We start from the raw sequence: 21,343 nt of genomic DNA on the forward strand, positions 1-21,343 counted from the left end.
CTCCCTGAACAGGCGCCGGAATGTGGCGACTAGGGGCTTTTCACAGTAACTTCATTGAAGCCTACTTGTGACAATAAGCAATTATTATTATTATTAGTTAAAGAGAATTGCTCCTTAGATGCATTACTAAGTTATATTTATTTTTATCCTTATACAAGTGACAACATCTTCCAGTTGTCTACCCTGTAAAACACTTCTATACGGTTATATTGCTCAATCATTCACTTTTCCAAAGGAAACGTCCCTAGCCTGCTCAATCTATCATGATGGGTATAACCTGTCAGTATAGAATTGCTCCAGTAAAACTTTCTTGCATCCTTTCCAGTGCTTCTAAATACACTTTATAATAAGGAGATCTGAGCTAATTAGAGCAGCAAACTCGCCATTGTCCCCAAACGCCTGCAAGTTGTAGTGCTTAAGTTTTTCCCCCCATTAGCTGAATATAAGATGGAATGAGCAGGTTCAACAAGCCGATCTCTAACATTATGGGGCATCTACAATGGTGTGTCCTTTCCCTACAGTGAAACAGTGGGATGTTTTACTCATAATCTGTCAATTATGACATGAAAAATAGCGTTTCTGAGAACAACAGGTTTTCAATGAAGTGGCTCGAGGTCAGATTATGTTTTAAACATATTTTCTGAGCAGTGATAGGCTGTACTTGTAATTTATGTGTACTTTTACTTACAGTTCAGTCCAGCTTGCTCAGATTTCATGCTCTCATAATTGTCCTTCACGTTCATAAATTCCCACGTTCATAATACGAGCCTTGGACGCACTCTTCTCTCCCTCAAACTGAATGTAAAATTCAAACATGTATGATTGTGGCCACCTAGGGCTGCCTTCACCATGAAGTTACTAATTAATCCCATCTCATTGCACAATACCAAGTCGAGTACCTCCCTTTGGGTGGTTCCAGAAATCAGAACACACAGAGCAGCAAAAGATGTTTGTAGTTGGACTCGGCACACAAAGTAAGTTTGTTCAGTCAACAACTTAATATAATGGGTTTACAGATGACAATTAACATAGTAACTCTGTCAAAAATGTTGAATACTAATAGAGCAAAATACTGCGGCTGCTGAAATCTGAAATAAACACACATGTCCATCCGAGGCCAGCTGCAAAGCTCCAGTGATGCCCAATGTAAACTGGAAGAACAGCAACTCTTCTTCCTGTTAGACACTTTACAGCCTCCCCCATCTGCCCTTCGCTGTTCAGTTGCTTCCATTTCATATTCGGCTGTCTCACCATTTTTCCACCTTTAATACTCTTCATTCCTTAATGACCCCTTTGTCTTATGTCGATGACAAATTTGTCCATGCGGCACGGTGACACAGAGGTTAGCACTGTTGCCTCACAGCACCTGGGACCCAGGTTCAATTTGGCCTTGGGAGTTTGCACATTCTCCCTATGTCTGCATGGTTTTTCTCCGGTTTCTTCTCACAGTCTAAAGATGTACAGGTTTGGTGGATTGGCTGTGCTAAATTGCCTCTTAGTGTCCAAAGGTGTGCAGGTTAGGTGGCGTTACGGGGATTGGGTGTGATAGTGGGCCTAGGTAGGGAGTGGGAGCTCTTTCAGAGGATCGGTGCAGCCTTGATGAGCCGAATGGCCTCCATCTGCCCTGTAGGGATTCCATATCTGTTGGTGGATTGGCCATGCTAAATTGCCCCAGGGTGTCCAAAGATGTGCAGGTTAGGTTTAGTTATGGGGTTTCAGGGATAGGGCGGGAGCTTGGTTAGGGTGCTCTTTCAAAGGATCAGTGCAGACTCAATGGGCTGAATGGCCTCATTATGCATTGTAGGTATTCTATTCTATTCTTGTCTATTCTACCTGGTCTTCTATTCTGCCCACCTCCTGTGCCACTTTCCAACTATATAATCCATCTATCTGTCCATTCCTACCCTACCCTCCTATACTGCTGTGAATGATCATTTAAATTAGTGTACTGGTAAACTCTGTTTCTCTCCACAGATGTTGGCAGACCAGCTAAATCTATCCAGCAATGTCTGATTTCATGCTAACAGTAATGTTGCCCACCAAGACAAACGCCAGCAATACGGGAATTGAAGCAGAGGAAATGGCAGAGATGGTTACAAATCACTTGTTCTCGGTCTTCCTGTGGAGGCAAAGCAGAAAGAGAGACGCGGAAAGGAGGTTCTGTGCGGATCTGCTGACAACCGCCTTTCTTTTTCACTGACGGGATTTGACCAACGGAATTGTTCACATCTTGTTCAAGGAAGGATCAAATAAAATTGGCACTTCCATTTCAAATCTGTTGTGAAGTAACATTATCTCATTTGATTTGAAAGCTGACTGTTGTGAAGCTGCAACCGAGCACACTGGGCTTTGTGCCGCACTTGTGGTGTCCTGGTCATCACATTCGCCGATTGAAAACCGGACAGAAACATTATCAAATCTTTCACATTAACCGTGAGACAAGTTAGAATGATTTAAGTTTGTTGCTGGATGTTATCGGGATCTCGGGTGCTGCAGCCAATTCTATTTACTTTTACCCCGGCCTCAAAATGCATTCAGCAACATCAGAAATGCTGAATTGTCCTGAAGCAATGAGATGGCAAATATGTCTGCATTTTGACAAAGTTCACATATTAGCGGTTTGTCAGTCCACAACAAAATTGAATTGGTTTACAGCTTTAATTATCATCTGAAACATGCGCATAAAGACAGTTGCAAGCGATTCTGTGACTGAATTAGAGGAAATGGCAGAGATTTAATATAGCCATCTTTTTAAAAATCTGTCTTCATGATAACGAAATAGGAAAAAACACTCGGGGACTTGAGAAAAACGAGGCTCGGTACAGATCCTGTGGCATCCCTCTTTCTTCAACATGAACGGGATGAAGGCGCCAGAATGTTTCACACACAGAACAAAAAGGAATCAAATATAATGAAAATATCATTCTCAAATCTCTACCTGTAAAACTATCCCATTTCATTTCAATGCTGACTGTGCTCAATCCCAAATGAGCACAATGAAGAAGATTGCTTATTATCACAAGCAGGCTTCAATGAAGTTACTGTGAAAAGTCCCGAGTCACCACATTTCAGCGCCTGTTCGGGGAGGCTGATATGGGAATCGAACCATGCTGCTGGCCTGCCTTGGTCTGCTTTAAAAGCCAGCGATTTAGCCCAGTGTGCTAACCAGCCCCAATAGGGTTTGCATTTCCCAGTGCTCGAAACTTTGTCACAATGAAGCTCAGAGAATTGTGCTGGGTCTCAGGATTACTCACAGTAACAATACCACTACACCATCACCTCCCCAGTCAAGCGCTTTGCAGAGCTCGTCCGGGATATGAACACGGGACCTCTTGCATTTTGGAAACCCCTAAGTGCAAATCATACCCCAAGGTTTCCATGGTATCTTCATGGAGTCAGTGTCTTTGCGAGTTTCCTCTTTAGACAATCAGGTGAAGCTTCGTCCTCACACAGAACACGTGTATGGTTTCTCCCCTTAGTGAATAGTGTGTTTTTCACGCTGTAACTGGTTAAAGCTCTTTCCACAGTCAGTTCACTGGAACACTCTCACTCGGGTGTGTGTGTGTCTCGGTGCTTTTCCAGTCACACTGATGTTTGAAATATTTTCCCACAAACATTTTGATTCCACATTCATAGTCTGAGGATATTCTGGTCTTGATCAATTGAGTGACACTGTCAGATCTTAATGTGATATTTGGTTTCTGTTTCATGTCTGAAAACGCTTTCCTAATGCCATGTAAACGGAGTTTACAAAGGTCACATTATCAGCACAGGATAGAAATTCAGAACAGTTATTTCCAGTTTTGGGGGAACATATTTTTCTCTCTTCTGTCCCCAAAGCTGTAAATCCCCGTCCCACACACTCTCCCTCCTCCCTGGGACTGAAATCCAAATAAAGTATGAGATCATTATTTCTGTATCCTGTTACCAAATTTATATAATTAGAGATAAGAATATGCTTTATAAGTCACTTCATCCGTGACTTGTAACGGACATTAATCTGAATCACCCTGACTGAGCAGACAGAATAACGTATGTTAACCTTGTGTCCAGAACTGCCTTGTGTGGAGATTTGATGAGCAATCGCAAAGGTTCTTTCTCCAAATCTTACAGGGTTTCCTTTGTTCTTCCTCTCCCTCTCGAACTAAGTTATACCGGATATCAGACTTAGGGCCCATTCTGGTTCTCTTCCTGCTGACTAAATAACTTCAATCAAACATGGAGAAGACTGAATCCACTGTTCAGTCCCTGCTCCAATCTCCATTCCTTTTTTTAAAAAAAATATATTTTATTCAAAATTTTGTGGCCAAACATAACAGTACATAGTTTTTCTTTTGAACAACAACAAAGCAATATAAATAACCGTGGCCAATTTTAAACAAATAAATAAATAATATATAAACAAAAACAAAACTGAGTGGCAACTGCCTTGTCAAAAATAGTTACTCTCCAAAGATACAATCCAACAATCCTATATACATTACCTATAACAAGTGTCTATACATATACAATGACATCCCTGAGAGTCCGTCCGGTTCCTTCCACCCCCTCCCCCCTGGGTTGCTGCTGGTGTCTTCTTCTTTTCCATTCCCTCTATCTTTCTGTGAGGTAGTCGACGAACGGTTGCCACCGCCTGGTGAACCCTTGAGCTGAGCCCCTTAATACGAACTTGATCCGTTCTAACTTTATAAACCCTGCCATGTCGTTTATCCAGGTCTCCACACCCGGGGGTTTGGCTTCCTTCCACATTAACAATATCCTGCGCCGGGCTACTAGGGACGCAAAGGCCAAAACATCACCCTCTCTCGCCTCCTGCACTCCCGGCTATTCTGCAACCCCGAATATAGCCAACCCCCAACTTGGTTCGACCCGGACCCCCACCACCTTTGAAAGCACCTTTGCCACCCTCACCCAGAACCCTATCCGCCACTATGGTCTTTGCCTCAAACATTACCCGCTTCCCCACGAATATAGCCACCCCCCTGTTTTTTGCGTCTAGTCCCGAATGAAACACCTGCCCCACCCATCCTTTGTGAAGTCTGACCTGGTCTATCAGTTTCAGATGCGTCTCCTGCAGCATAACCACATCTGCCTTAAGTTTTTTTAGGTGTGCGAGTCCCCGTGCCCTCTTAATCGGCCCGTTCAGCCCTCTCACATTCCACATGATCAGCCGGGTTGGGGGGCTCTTTACCACCCCCCCCCCTTGTCGACTAGCCATCTCCTTTTTCCATCCAGCTCCTCTCCCGGTTCCCACGTAGCCGTATCTCCCCCCAACGGCGCCCTCCCGCCCCGACCACCCCACCCCATACCAGCTCCCCCTTCTCCCCAGCAGCAGCAACCCAGTTAACCCCCCCCCCCCCCGCTAGATCCCTTTCTAGCGTAATTGCACCCCCCCATGTTGCTCCCAGAATTCAGCAAACTCTGGCCGACCTCGGCTTCCCCCCGTGACCTCGGCCCCCACTGTGCGAGGCCCCCTCCTTCCTGCTTCCCTGTTCCCGCCATGATTATCATAGCGCGGGAACAAAGCCCGCGCTTCCCATTTGGCCCCGCCCCCAATGGCCGTCGCCCCCAGCTCCCCATCCCCCCTCCCCCACGACATGGGGAAGAGAGAAAAGTTACAGGGAAATCATCTCTTCCCCCATTTCCCCCCCCCTTCACCCCACGTAATCACCCCACCACTTTGTCCCAAACGTTCTTTTTCTAGCCCGCTTATTCCAGTTTCTCCTCGACAATAAATGTCCACGCCTCTTCTGCCGTTTCAAAGTAGTGGTGTTTCCCTTGATGTGTGACCCACAGTCTTGCCGGCTGCAGCATTCCAAATGTAACCTTCCTTTTGTGCAGCACCGCCTTGGCCCGATTAAAGCTTGCCCTCCTTCCCGCCACCTCCGCACTCCAATCTTGATATACGCGGATCACCGCGTTCTCCCACCTACTGCTCCGGGTTTTCTTTGCCCATCTGAGGACCATCTCTCTGTCCCTATATCGGAGAAATCTCACCACTATAGCTCGAGGAATTTCTCCAGCCCTCGGTTTTCGCGCCATAACTCGATAAGCTCCCTCCACGTCCAACGGGCCCGTCGGGGCCTCCGATCCCATTAACGAGTGAAGCCTCGTGCTCACATATGCCCCGACGTCCGCCCCTTCTGCACCTTCGGGAAGACCAAGAATCCTTAAATTCTTCCTCCTCGCATTATTCTCCAGCACCTCCAGCCTTTCCACACACCTTTTGTGTTGTGCCTCGTGCATCTCTGTCTTCACCACCAGGCCCTGTATTTCGTCCTCATTCTCAGCAGCCTTTGCCTTCACGATCCGAAGCTCCTGCTCCTGGATCTTTTGCTCCTCCTTTAGCCCTTCAATCGCCTGTAATATCGGGGCCAACAGCTCCTTCTTCATCTCCTTTTTAAGTTCTTCCACGCAGCGCCGCAGGACCTCTTGTTGGTCAGGGCCCCATATTAAACTGCCACCTTCCGACGCCATCTTGCTTTGTGCTTGCCTTCCTGGCCGCTGCTCTAGAGGATCCACCGCAATTCGGCCACTTTCCTCTCCTTTTTCCATCCGTGTCCAGGGGGGATTCCCTTCTGGTTTACCGCACAGTGTTTTTAGCCGTTAAAATTGCCGTTGGGGCTCCTATTAAGAGCCCAAATGTCCGTTCCACCGGGAGCTGCCGAAACGTGCGACTTAGCTGGTCATCGCCGCACCCGGAAGTCCAATCTCCATTCCTGACATACCGACTCTATCCCTCTCCCTGGCAACAGTCTGAGACTTCGCCAGTCTCTTTGTAAACTTGGTTTCATACTTGATCCAATATGAGCTTCTGACCTCATAGATTTTACAGTGCAGAAGGAGGCCATTCCGCCCATCGAGTCTGCACTGGCCCTTGGAAAGAGCTCCCTAGCTAAGCCCACACCTCCAGCTTTACCCGTAACCACCCCCCCCCAACCTTTTTAGATACGAAGGCAATTTACCATCGTTACCCCCCATTTCGACAATTCCATCACACACCTGGCTGCTCTCCCACATTCTACCTCTGTAAACTTAAAGCCATCCAAAAGTCTGCTACCCATGTCTTAATTCACAGCAAGTTCCTTTCCCCTATGATCCCTGTGCTCCGAACTTGCATTCGCTCCCAGTCAATTCTCACCCTTGTTTTCAAATCCCTCCATGGCCTCGTCTCCCCCTGTGTCTGTCATCTCCACAACCCCCTGAGATATCTGCACAGCCCTGATCCTGGACTCTTGTACACCCCCGATTCTAATTACTTCGCCATGGTTTTAAGTTCCTTCTGCCCCAAGCACTGAATTCTCTCCCGAAACCTCCCCGTCTCCACCTCACTCACCTCCTTTCAGACTCTTTTAAACTCACCTCTTTGACCAAGTTTTTGGTCACCTGCCCTAATATCTCCTTTTGTGTCTGGGTGCCTCACTTTGTTTTAAAATGTTCCTGTGAGGTTGACTGGGGTGATTTATGATGTTAAAGGTGTTATATAAATAGAAGTTGTTGTTGTTGACTGTAACCCTGACCTCCTGTTTTACATCCCATTGGTTTCACAACAAACTCTATCTCTGATGTTTTGCCCCCTGCGGGTTTGCAGCCTCTATAAAGACGGCGGCCGTTAACTCAGGCCTGTCACCGGGAGCAGGCCGCAGCTGCCCCCCCCCCCCGCTCGATGCAAACCCGGGCCCGGAAACTTCTTATTGGTGTTTGGAGCCTTCACCGGGTTTCAGTGAAACCTCCCGGCCGAGTCCAGCATCGGCACTGCGCATGCTCCAGCTCACCAGGTCCTGGGAATGATTGACGGCAGCTTTGGTCCAATAGGAAGAGAGGGGCGTAACTGGGAAACCGAGCGGAGCGGCTGGTCCTTTAACCAATCGGAGTGAATGAGGGGCGGGGCTGAGCCCCGGCCTCCCACGTGATTTGGAGCATGCGCAGTGCCGATGATAGCTCAGGATTCAGGTGGTCGGGTCGAAATTGTTCCCTGGTCAGATCCCGCTGGGTGAGTTATGTGGGATGGATAGAGCCGGTTGAGGGGTCGGGAGACTTCATAAACACTCCGTGTAGGCCCTCAGCCCCGAATACGAAGCTCGGATACGGCAGTTGAACCGGCGAACGCTGCTCGGGCCTTTCCCCGAGACAGGCCCGAGTGGACGAAGTACGCGGCGGAGCGCATGCGTAGTGAGCGAGAGCGACGGCTTTGTTCCGCCTCCCATTCACCCTGATTGGTTGGAGGACCAGCCGCTCTCGGTCAGTCCTCCGGACCCGTCCCCTGAACTGGAGCAAACCCTTCAGAATCATCCTGCAGATAGAAGTCTTGCAACACCAGGTTAAAGTGCAACAGGTTTGTTTCAAATCACTAGCTTTCGGAGCACTGCTCCTTCCTCAGGTGAATGAAGATGTAGGTTCTAGAAATATATATGTAGACAAAGATCCAAGACCAGGCTTTGAATGCGAGCATTTGCAACTAATTAAGTCTTTCCAGAGACAGGGGTGTGAGCATTTGCAGGTAATTAAGCCTTTAGAGATCCAGAGACAGGGTCATATCCTAGTTTGCGGACTATTAGAACAAATGTACATTTCTATAAAACCTTGTACTGCCACTGGACCTTCTGAAGTCTTTGAAAGCCAATGGAGTACTTTTGAAACATATTCACTGTTGTGATGTAAGAAGCTGTAAGTACGCATGTGTAATCGCATTTAGTTTTAAAACTGTTATTTTCATAGTGTATTCACTGTCATTAGTAACAAGGACAAGGAAACCCTTTTATACCTCGAACATGTGCCTCCTGTAGCCATTTCACCTCCTGTACCTTTTCTATATTAACTATGTATTGATTTCAGAGCAAAAAACAACAATTACATTAATGATTATTCTGTAGTGAACATTGATTATCATTAGTGAATTGGTGTATTAGGTAATTATATTGTAAAAACTAGATCTTTATTTTTAAAAATAACACTTTCAATCAAAATGTTTCCAGAAACTGCAGAGCTTTCAGAATTTGTTTGAAAAAATAAATTACTTTGTAATTTTGAGAAGTTACTAGACATTGTGGGCTGGGCAGTGGTGTAATGGTATTATTTATTGGGCTAGTAATCCAGAGACCCAGATTAATGCTCTGGGGATCTGGGATCGAATCTGGACATGACAGATATTCACATTGAATAAAAGTCTCAAATTAAAAGTCTAATGATGAGATTGTGGATTGTTGTAAAAACCTGTCTGGTTCACTCATGTCCTTTGGGAATCTGCTCTCCTTATGTGGCCTGGCCTACATGTGACTCCAGATCCACAGCAATGTTGTGATTGATTTGTAAGTGCCCTCTGGAATAGCCTCACAAGACACACAGTTCAAGGGCAATTGGAATGAGAAGTAAATGCTGGCCCAGCCAGTGACCCCCACCTCCCGTGAATGAATAATTTTTAAGAAGGCTCAGTGAGGTACAGTGAAAAGTATTTTTTTTTTAAATATAAATTTTGAGTACCCGATTATGATGGGGCAATTTAACATGGCCAATCCGCTAAACCTGAACTTTGGGTTGTGGGGGTGAAACTCACGCAGACACGGGGAGAATGTGCAAACTCCACATGGAGTTTGGAGACAGTGACCCAGGGATGGGATTCCAACCCGGGTGCTCAGCGCCGTCGTCTCAGTGCTAACCACTGCACCACATGCCATTCTGAAAAGTATTGTTCTGCGAACAGTCCAGACAGATTGTTCCATACATGAAAAAATCTAGGACATAGGATAAATAAACAATGTAAATACATAGACACAGACACCGGGTGAAGCATACCGAGTGTAGTACTACTCAGTGTTACCAGTGTATCTGGTATTAACCAAATGTATTCATTAAAATTTACTGTATTAATTAGCTATAAGTCTGTCCAGATGATTAAATAAGTAGTGATCATTAATTGAGTTATAATTAATGAAACAATTTTTTAAAAAATTCAATGGACGTGGGAGTCGCAGGCTGTGCCAGCATTTATTACCCATCCCCCATTGCCCTTGAGGGCTGGTTAGAGTCAACCACATTGCTATGGGTCTGGAGTCACATGTCGGCCAGACTGGGTAAGGACGGCAGATTTCCCTCCCTAAAGGACATCAGTGAACCAGCTGGTTTCATAGACTTTTAATTCCAGATATTATATTGAGTTTAAATTCCATCACCTGCGGTAGTAGGATTCGAACCCAGTTTACACAGTCTGTTCACTGGAACTCGCTCACTCGGCTGTGTGTTGTGTGGGTCTTGGTGCTTTTCCAGTCACGCTGATGTTTGAAATCTTTTCTCACTCAGAACAGAGAAACATTTCTCCTTCCATATTCGAAGGATGATATTCAGATCCTGGTGAATCAACTGATTTCTGTCTGATCTTGATGCAATATTTAGTCTGAATTTCCCGAATACAAATCTTCTATTGTCCCGGAAAAAGAGTTTACAAAACCACATCACTGAGGACCCGGATTCGAATACCAGCCCTGGGTCACTGTCTGTGTGGAGTTTGCACATTAGATCATAGATCATAGAATTTACAGTGCAGAAGTAGGCCATTCGGCCCATCGAGTCTGCACCGGCTCTTGGAAAGAGCACCCTACCTAAGGTCAACATCTCCACCCTATCCCCATAACCCCACCCAATACTAAGGGCAATTTTGGACACTAAGGGCAACTTATCATGGCCAATCCACCTAACCTGCCCATCTTTGGACTGTGGGAGGAAACTGGAGCACCCGGAGGAAACCCACGCACACACGGGGAGGATGTGCAGACTCCGCACAGACAGTGACCCAAGCCGGAATCGAACCTGGGACCCTGGAGCTGTGAAGCAATTGTGCTATCCACAATGCTACCGTGCTGCCCGTGTTTGCGTGGGTTTCGCCCCACAACCAAAAGATGTGAGGGGTAGGTGGATTGGCCACGCTAAATTGCCCCTTAATTGGAAAAAATGAATTGGGTACTCTAAATTTATTTTTAAAAAAGAAATGTGATTATGATGCCCCCAGAAGTTGGGATGTGGAGGTAGTGGTCGCAATGGACGCAGAGAAGGCTGTTGATCGGGTGGAATGAGAATATCTGTGGGAGGTACTGGGGCGGTTTGGATTTGGGCGGGACTTTATTGACTGGGTCAGGCTGTTGTATCAGGCTCCTGTTGCGAGCGTACGGATGAATAGATCAACATCGAACTATTTCCGGCTGCATCGGGGGACGAGACAGGGATGCCCCCTCTCCCCGCTGCTGTTCGGGTTAGCCATAGAGCCGCTGGCAATTGGGCTGAGAGCCTCCAGAGGCTGGCCGGGTTGGAGTGGAACACAGAATCTCGCTTTACGCAGACAATCTGCTCCTGTATGTTCCGGCCCCCTAGAAGGAATGGAAGAAATTATGAGGATTCTGGGGGAATTTGTCCGGTTTTCGGCATATAAACTAAATATGGGGAAAAGTGAGATGTTTGCAGTCCAGGCAAGGGGAAGGAGAGGCGATTGGGGGGAGCTGTCGTTCAGGATGGTAAGGGGATGCTTTCAATATTAATTTAAAAGAGCAACTTGTAAACTCACTGCCAGTGAGTTCTCCCAGTGAGCCATAGAAGACACAGCCAGAGTGAGACAGAACCAAGAGTGAGTGTGGGAATTTGAATCTCGGTGAGAATTCGAAGCTGGGTGGGGAGGAGGTGCTTTTCATCCCTGGTAAGTGGCTGGTAAGTAGTGTTTCTGTTTTCTTTTTCTTTTCATTGGTATATGTATATATTTTTTCTTTGTTGTTTAATTATTTATTTATTTTTTGGGAAATTGTAATTGTTGAAGTTAACAGAAGGTTGAAGACATGGCAGGAGATCTCAGACCCATGTCATGCTCCTGGTGTGCGATGTGGGAGCTCAGGGACACGTCCACTGTCCCAGGCTCCTTCATGTGCAAGAAGTGTGTCCAGTTGCAGCTCCTGTTAGACCGCTTGACGGCTCTGGAGCTGCGGATGGACTCACTTTGCAGCATCCGCGATGCTGAGGACGTCGTGGATAGCACGTTTAGCGAGTTGGTCACACCGCAGGTGAAACGTACTGAGGGAGATAGAAAATGGGTGACCAAAAGACAGAGCAAGAGTAGGAAGGCAGTGCAGGTGTCCTCTGCGGTCATCTCCCTGCAAAACAGATATACCGCTTTGGATACTGTTGAGGGAGATGGCTCACCAGGGGAAGGCAGCAGCAGCCAGGTTCATGGCACCGTGGCTGGCTCTGCTAGGGGAATTGAACCGTGCTGCTGGCCTGCCTTGGTCTGCTTTCAAAGCCAGCAATTTAGCCCTGAGCTAAACAGCCCCTGCCTTTACTACCTTCCAACTTCCTGCATCGGTTCCCATTCCCCTGCCACATTAGTTTAATCTCTCCCCAACAGCTCTGGCAACCCCCCCCCCCCCCCAGGATATCGGTTCCAGTCCTGCCCAGGTGCAGACCATCCGGTTTGTACTGGTCCCACCTCCCCCAGAACCGGTTCCAATGCGCCAGGAATTTGAATCCCTCCCTCCTGCACCAGGAGCTGGGCAGGAAGAAGAATGGCAGGGCTATAGTGATACGGGACTCAATTGTAAGGGGAATAGACAGGCGGTTCTGCGGACACAATCGAGACTCCAGGATGGTGTGTTGCCTCCCTGGTGCAAGGGTCAAGGATGTCTCGGAGCGGCTGCGGGACATTCTGGGGGGGGGGGGGGGGGTGAACAGCCAGCTGTCGTGGTGCACATAGGCTCCAACAATATAGGTAAAACAACGGGACGAGGTCCTACAAGCTGAATTCAGGGAGTTCGGAGTTAAACTAAAAAGTAGGACCTCAAAGGTAGTAATCTTAGGATTGCTACCAGTGCCACGAGCTAGTCGGAGTAGGAATGTCAGGATAGATAGGATGAATGCGTGGCTCGAGAGATGGTGCAGGAGGGAGCGATTCAAATTCCTGGGGCATTGGAACCGGTTCTGGGGGAGGTGGGACCAGTACAAACCGGATGGTCTGCACCTGGGCAGGACTGGAACCGATATCCTGGGGGGGGGGGGGGGGGGGGGGTGTTTGCCAGAGCTGTTGGGGAGAGATTAAACTAATGTGGCAGGGGAATGGGAACCGATGCAGGAAGTTGGAAGGTAGTAAAGGCAGGGGCTGTTTAGCTCAGGGCTAAATTGCTGGCTTTGAAAGCAGACCAAGGCAGGACAGCAGCATGGTTCAATTCCCGTAACAGCCTCCCCGAACAGGCGCCGGAATGTGGCGACTAGGGGCTTTTCACAGTAACTTCATTGAAGCCTACTTGTGACAATAAGCGATTTTTTTCATTTCATTCATTTCATTTTCAAACAGGGACAGAAACAAACAGTAAGGGGGAAAGTGTAAGGCAGAGAAGCCACAGTCAAAAATCAAAAAGTGCGACAGTACAAGGTACAGTGACTGAGGGGAACTCAGTGAGTAGGACCAGGAATACGAAAAGGAATAAAACGGGAAGTGAAAACATTAATGGTAAGCGACGCGGCAAGTTGTTACATGAAGATATGGGTTCAACGACAAGGAAAATTAGGAGAAAGGTTAAGAGGAAATATAACTTAGGAGAGGTTACTGATCGAGGTGTTAAGATTCAGAACAGAGGTAAAAAAGCCAACACAAGTGTACTTTATCTGAATGCTCGTAGTTTTTGGAATAAGGTAAATGAGTTGATGGCACAAATCATCGTGAATGACTATGATTTAGTGACCATTAATGAAACATGGTTAAAGGATGGTCACGACTGGGAGTTAAATATCCACGGGTATCAAACTATTTGGAAAGACAGAGTGGATGGTAAGGGAGGTGGTGTAGCTCTGTTATTTAAGGATGACATCCGGGCAACAGTAAGGGGTGACATAAGTGCTATGGAGGATAAGGTTGAATCCATTTGGGTGGAAATCAGGAATAGTAAGGCGAAAAAGTAACTGATAGGAGTAGTCTATAGGCCACCAAATAGTAACATTATGGTGCGGCAGGCACTAAACAAAGAAATAACCGATGCATGTAGAAATGGTATAGCAGTTATCATGGGGGATTTTAATCTACATGTCGATTGGTTTAACCAGGTCAGTCAAGGCAGCCTTGAGGGAGAGTTTATAGAATGTATCCGCGATAGTTTCCCAGAACAGTATGTAATGGAACCTACGAGGGAACAAGCGGTCCTAGATCTGGTCCTGTGTAATGAGACAGGATTGATTAATGACCTCATAGTTAGGGATCCTCTCGGAAGGAGCAATCACAGTATGGTGGAATTTAAAATACAGATGGAGGGTGAGAAGGTAAAATCAATCACTAGTGTTTTGTGCTTAAACAAAGGAGATTACAATGGGATGACAGAAGAACTAGCTAAGGTTGACTGGGAGCAAAGACTTTATGGTGAAACAGTTGAGGAACAATGGAGAACCTTCCAAGCTATTTTTCACAGTGCTCAGCAAAGGTTTATACCAACAAAAAGGAAGGACGGTAGAAAGAGGGAAAATCGACCGTGGATATCTAAGGAAATAAGGGAGAGTATCAAATTGAAGGAAAAAGCATACAAAGTAGCAAAGACCAGTGGGAGACTAGAGGACTGGGAAATCTTTAGGGGGCAACAGAAAGCTACTAAAAAAAGCTATAAAGAGTAAGATAGATTATGTGAGTAAACTTGCTCAATATTAAAACAGATAGTAAAGGTTTCTACAAATATATAAAACAAAAAAAGAGTGGCAAAGGTAAATATTGGTCCTTTAGAGGATGAGAAGGGAGATTTAATAATGGGAGATGAGGAAATGGCTGAGGAACTGAACAGGTTTTTTGGGTTGGTCTTCACAGTGGAAGACACAAATAACATGCCAGTGACTGATGGAAATGAGGCTATGACAGGTGAGGACCTTGAGAGGATTGTTATCACCAAGGAGGTAGTGATGGGCAAGCTAATGGGGCTAAAGGTAGACAAGTCTCCTGGCCCTGATGGAATGCACCCCAGAGTGCTAAAATAGATGGCTTGGGAAATTGCAAATGCACTAGTGATAATTTACCAAAATTCACTAGACTCTGGGGTGGTCCCGGCGGATGGAAGTTAGCAAACGTGACACCACTGTTTAAAAAAAGAGGTAAGCAGAAAGTGGGTAATTATAGGCCAGTGAGCTTAACTTTGGTAGTCGGGAAGATGCTGGAATCTATCATCAAGGAAGAAATAGCGAGGCATCTGGTTGGAAATTGTCCCATTGGGCAGATGAAGCATGGGTTCATAAAGGGCAGGTCGTGCCTAACTAATTTAGTGGAATTTTTTGAGGACATTAACAGTGCGGTAGATAACGGGGAGCCAATGGATGTGGTATATCTGGATTTCCAGAAAGCCTTTGACAAGGTGCCACACAAAAGGTTGCTGCATAAGATAAAGATGCATGGCATTAAGGGGAAAGTAGTAGCATGGATAGAGGATTGGTTAATTAATAGAAATAAAGAGTGGGGATTAATGGGTGTTTCTCTGGTTGGCAATCAGTAGCTATTGGTGTCCCTCAGGGATCAGTGTTGGGCCCACAACTGTTCACAATTTACATAGATGATTTGGAGTTGGGGACCAAGGGCAATGTGTCCACGTTTGCAGACGACACATAAGATAAGTGGTGAAGCAAAAAGTGCAGAGGATACTGGAAGTCTGCAGAGGGATTTGGATAGGCTAAGTGAATGGGCTAGGGTCTGGCCGATGGAACACAATGTTGACAAATGTGAGGTTATCCATTTTGGTAGGAATAACAGCAAAAGGGATTATTATTTAAATGATAAAATATTAAATCATGCTGCTGTGCAGAGAGACCTGGGTGTGCTAGTGCATGAGTCGCAACAAGTTGGTTTACAGGTGCAACAGGTGATTAAGAAGTCAAATGGAATTTTGTCCTTAATTGCTAGAGGGTTGGAGTTTAAGACTAGGGAGGTTTTGCTGCAATTGTATAAGGTGTTAGTGAGGCCACACCTGGAGTATTGTGTTCAGTTTTGGTCTCCTTACTTGAGAAAGGATGTACTGGCACTGGAGGGTGTGCAGAGGAGATTCACTAGGTTAATCCCAGAGCTGAAGGGGTTGGATTACGAGGAGAGGTTGAGTAGACTGGAACTGTACTCGTTGGAATTTAGAAAGATGAGGGGGGGATCTTATAGAAACATATAAAATTATGAAAGGAATAGATAGGATAGATGCGGGCAGGTTGTTTCCACTGGCGGGTGAAAGCAGAACCAGGGGGCATAGCCTCAAAATAAGTGGAAGTAGATTTAGGACTGAGTTTAGGAGGAACTTCTTCACCCAAAGGGTTGTGAATCTATGGGATTCCTTGCCCAATGAAGCAGTAGAGGCTCCTTCATTAAATGTTTTTAAGATAAAGATAGATAGTTTTTTGAAGAATAGAGGGATTAAGGGTTGTGGTGTTCGGGCCGGAAAGTGGAGCTGAGTCCACAAAAGATCAGCCATGATCTCATTGAATGGTGGAGCAGGCTCGAGGGGCCAGATGGCCTACTCCTGCTTCTAGTTCTTGTGTTCTTATTAATATCTAGGCATCCAGGTGGCACGGGAATGGATTGGATTTGTTTATTGTAACGTGTACCGAGGTACAGTGAAAAGCATTTTTCTGCGAGCAGCTCAACAGATCATTAAGTTAATGAGAAGAAAAGGGAATAAAAGAAAATACGTAATAGCGCAACACAACATATACAATGTAACTACATAAGCACTGGCATCGGATGAAGCATACAGGGTGTAGTGTTAATGAAGTCAGTCCATAAGAGGGTCATTTAGGAGTCTGGTGACAGTGGAGAAGAAGCTGTTTTTGAGTCTGTTCGTGCGTGTTCTCAGACTTCTGTATCTCCTGCCCGATGGAAGAAGTTGGAAGAGTGAGTAAGCCGGGTGGGAGGGATCTTTGATTATACTGCCTGCTTTCCCCAGGCAGCGGGAGGTGTAGATGGAGTCAATGGATGGGAGGCAGGTTTGTGTGATGGACTGGGCGGTGTTCACGACTCTCTGAAGTTTCTTGCGGTCCTGGGCCGAGCAGTTGCCATACCAGGCTGTGATGCAGCCCGATAGGATGCTTTCTATGGTGCATCTGTAAAAGTTGGTAAGAGTCAATGTGGACATGCCGAATTTCCTTAGTTTCCTGAGGAAGTATAGGCGCTGTTGTGCTTTCTTGGTGGTAGCGTCGACGTGGGTGGACCAGGACAGATTTTTGGAGATGTGCACCCCTCGGAATTTGAAACTGCTAACCATCTCCACCTCGGCCCCGTTGATGCTGACAGGGGTGTGTACAGTACTTTGCTTCCTGAAGTCAATGACCAGCTCTTTAGTTTTGCTGGCATTGAGAGAGAGATTGTTGTCGCTACACCACTCCACTAGGTTCTCTATCTCCCTCCTGTATTCGGACTCATCGTTATTCGAGATCCGGCCCACTATGGTCGTATTGTCAGCAAACTTGTAGATGGAGTTGGAACCAAGTTTTGCCACGCAGTCGTGTGTGTACAGGGAGTAGAGTAGGGGGCTAAGTACGCACCCTTGCAGGGTGCCGGTGTTGAGGACTATTGTGGAGGAGAGTGAAAAAGTCAACTGTTTAGCAGTACGGGGAAGAGGCAAGTTTGTAGATGTTCTACAGTATTACAGACTGGCTCGTTGGATCTTATTCTGTCCCATCTTGCGTTCAGCTAACAGTAAAATTACTAAAACACTGCAACATACAGGCATTTGGGGACAACGGTGAGTTTGCGGCTCAGATTAGTTAAAGTCTCTGTATTGTAAAATGGATCTCGAAGGACTGGAGAAGATGCAGGAAACGATATTTGAATTATGCCTGAACTGGCAGGTTATACCCAGCAAGAAAGATTGGACAGGGTGTAAACCTTTTCTCTGGAAAAGGGAATGAAGGATGACCTGATCCTGTAAGATTATGAACAGGTTTGATATGATGGACAAGTGGAAAATGTTTCCACTGGATGAGAATAAATATGAGTTAATCATTAATTAATCTAATGTGCAGTTCAGGAGCAGTTCAGATGGAGATCACTCACACACTTCACATGTGCAAAGGGATTTCCTCAGTTTTCCCACTTGTTAACACTCCAACTTTAAAAGCCCCAAACCATTTGATCCAATGTCAGCACATTGTTAATGGCGAGGGGCAGTTTAACTATTCGGTCCAGGGGGACACAAATCACTGTTCACCTGAACCTGCTCAGACCCCAACACGTTAACATCTCACTGTCCGTGTTTGGTCTGTTGTGAATCACACCCAGGACAGACCTGTGGTGGAGGGCCTGTCTATGTAGGTGCCCTATTAATTTATTTAATACATTTGATGCCTTGGCACAATGGTACTAATCAGAATCGGTTCGCAAAGCATAATTTCTATCAGCAATGTCGATTTCAGTGGCGGAGTTATTACCCATCATGCATTGCAGCTGGGAATGTGTTCAATCCACATTACAGAAGCTCCTCGCACATGCGCAGAGTCCAGCTATGACTGGAGCATGCGCCATTCGGGCTGTGACTCGTGCATGCGCAGTTCAGGTTGTTGCTGACGGTGCGAGGAGCGGGGAAGAAGCAATCAAGCGACTTTCAGGATTGGAGCCGGTGGGTGGCCAGGGAGCAATAGAAGCTGCGGAGTGAGCCGGGAGGCTTCATAAATACCCCGTGGAGGCTTCAACTCCCGAGGAAAATGTTAATGGTCCCGTCTTAAACAGCACCAAACAGAGTGAGAGCTGAGCGGTGACAGGCCCGGGTTACTTGCCGCCATCTTTACAGAGGACAAGGTGCCGCAGGGCGCATGCGCTGCCAGCCTGGACCGGATGCCAACTCTCCCGGATTGACTGACTGGAGTCTCCAGGATTTTATTTTAATCATTTGTGGGAGTCACTGGCTGGTCCAACATTTATTGCCCATCCCTAATTTCCCTGGAACCGAGTGGCTTGCTCGGCCATCTCGGAGGGCATTTAAAGAGTCAACCACATTGCTGTGGTTTGGAATCGTGTTGGCCAGACCAGGTAAGGATGGCAGATTTTCTTTTCTGTTCATTCACGGGATGTGTGTGTCGCTGGCTGGGCCAGCATTCACTGCCCATCCCTAATTGCCCTTGAACTGAGTGCATCGCAGAGAGCATTTTAAGATGGATTGACCATGATAAATTGCCCTTAGTGACCAAATAAGGTTAGGAGGGGTTATTGGGTTACGGGGAGTGGGTGGAGGTGAGGGCTTAAGTGGGTCAGTGCAGACTCGATGGGCCGAATGGCCTCCTTCTGCACTGTATGTTCTATGTGCCACCAGAAGCATTGTTTCATTATCAATATTACTATTTATGAAGCTCAAGATCGAATTTGCTCCACCAACTACTCTCTAAATATGTCTTGGAGATATACAAAATCCCTCTTCACCGCTTCCTCTTTCCTCCCAAAGAGGTCAGTTGGATTTTTATGACAATCCAGCAGTTTTCATGGTCACATTATCCTAGTGCCGGCCCCACAAATTACCAGATTCATTCAGCTCAATTTCACAACCTGCCTTTGTGTTTTTGGTGTTTTCTCTCACTCTCTATTTTCTGTTTTAAATCAGTTTCACAGGGTGTTCGAAGAAGAGGCTTCAAAGTCCGGATACTCAAACCAAGCATCACGTCAGGATCTGACAGAGTCCTCAATTTATCATATCCTGAATATCATCGTACTTTGAACATGGAAGGAAAAAGCATCGTTCACAGCGGGGAGAAACCGTACACGTGTTGTGTGTGTGGACGAGGTTTCAGTCAATCATCAGTCCTCACAAGCCACAAATGCAGTCACTCTGTGGAGAAACCGTGGAAATGTGGGGACTGTGGGAAAGGATTCACTTACCCATCCAATCTGGAAACTCATCGACGCAGTCACACTGGGGAGAGACCATTCACCTGCTCCAAGTGTGGGAAGGGATTCACTGAGTCATCTAATCTGTCCACACACCAGCGAGTTCACACTGGGGAGAGACCATTCACCTGCTCAGAATGTGGGGTGGCATTTACTATTTCAGCCAACCTGCTGAGACACCAGCGAGTTCACACTGGGGTGAGGCCATTCACCTGCTCAGAATGTGGGAAGGGATTCAGTGATTCATCCACTCTGCAGAAGCACCAGCGAATTCACACTGGGGAGAGGCCATTTACCTGCTCAGAATGTGGGAAGGGATTTACTATTTCAACCCACCTCTTGCGTCACCAGCGAGTTCACACTGGGGAGAGGCCATTTCAATGTCCAGACTGCGGGAAAGGCTATAAAAGCTCTGGGGAACTGATAAGCCATCAACGTGTTCACACTGACGAGAGACCCTTCAGGTGCTCTCGCTGTGGGACTGGGTTCAGTCGATCATCTAACCTCACTGTACATCAGCGAATTCACACCGGGGAGAGGCCATTCGCCTGTTCCTGGTGTGGGAAGGGATTCACTCAGCTATCCGCCCTGCAGCAGCACCAGCGAGTTCACACTGGGGAGAGACCGTTCACCTGTTCAGACTGTGGGAAGGGATTCAGTGATTCATCCACTCTGCAGAAGCACCAGCGAATTCACACTGGGGAGAGGCCATCTACCTGCTCAGAATGTGGGAAGGGATTCACCACTTCATACCACCTCTTGCGTCACCAGCGAGTTCACACTGGGGAGAGGCCGTTTCAATGTCCAGACTGCGGGAAAGGCTATAAAAGCTCTGGGGAACTGATGAGCCATCAACGTGTTCACACTGACGAGAGACCCTTCAGGTGCTCTCGCTGCGGGACTGGGTTCCGTCGATCAGCTAACCTCACTGTACATCAGCGAATTCACACTGGGGAGAGGCCCTTCGCCTGTTCCTGGTGTGGGAAGGGATTCACTCAGCTATCCACCCTGCAGAGGCACCAGCGAGTTCACACTGGGGAGAGACCATTCACCTGCTCCAAGTGTGGGAAGGGATTCACCACTTCATACCACCTGCTGAGACACCAACGAGGCCACAAGTAACCATAGTGATTGGATTTTGCTGTTCCTCACAATCAGGGCTGAACCGTGTTCATTTGGGTCTCTTTCTGCTGATAACAAACTCCAGCCCATTTACAGGGGCTAATATTCTGTGTAACAGTCAAATAAATTAAACTTGTGTTAAATACGCAGTGTGCTGAAACTTTTTAATATCTCTTACACAAGTTAGTTCCTTTTGAAGTACTCTCGCTCTCCCCTGTCTCTTCCATACTCACCTCCAACAAGAAGGCAGCACGGTCGCATTGTGGATAGCACAATTGCTTCACAGCTCCAGGGTCCCAGGTTCGATTCCGGCTTGGGTCACTGTCTGTGCGGAGTCTGCACATCCTCCCCATGTGTGCGTGGGTTTCCTCCGGG

General features: G+C 46.8%; 1 protein-coding gene across 2 annotated transcripts; it reads left to right on the forward strand.

The window, feature by feature from the left end:
• The first annotated feature begins 7,911 nt into the window (after positions 1-7,911).
• On the forward strand, positions 7,912-21,111 carry LOC140418853 (uncharacterized). Of its 2 annotated transcripts, none has more exons than XM_072502493.1 (2): positions 7,912-7,993; positions 19,563-21,111. In XM_072502493.1, the coding sequence occupies exon 2, from the start codon at positions 19,679-19,681 to the stop codon at positions 20,966-20,968; it is 1,290 nt and encodes a 429-aa protein (XP_072358594.1). In that variant the 5' UTR covers positions 7,912-7,993; positions 19,563-19,678; the 3' UTR covers positions 20,969-21,111. The 2 variants fall into 2 exon arrangements, with proteins under 2 accessions (XP_072358594.1, XP_072358595.1); XM_072502494.1 differs by lacking the exon at positions 7,912-7,993 and adding an exon at positions 8,030-8,335.
• The last annotated feature ends 232 nt before the right edge of the window (positions 21,112-21,343 follow it).

The sequence above is a fragment of the Scyliorhinus torazame genome, chromosome 5, assembly GCF_047496885.1.
Source record: "Scyliorhinus torazame isolate Kashiwa2021f chromosome 5, sScyTor2.1, whole genome shotgun sequence".
NCBI classification, from domain to species: domain Eukaryota; kingdom Metazoa; phylum Chordata; class Chondrichthyes; order Carcharhiniformes; family Scyliorhinidae; genus Scyliorhinus; species Scyliorhinus torazame.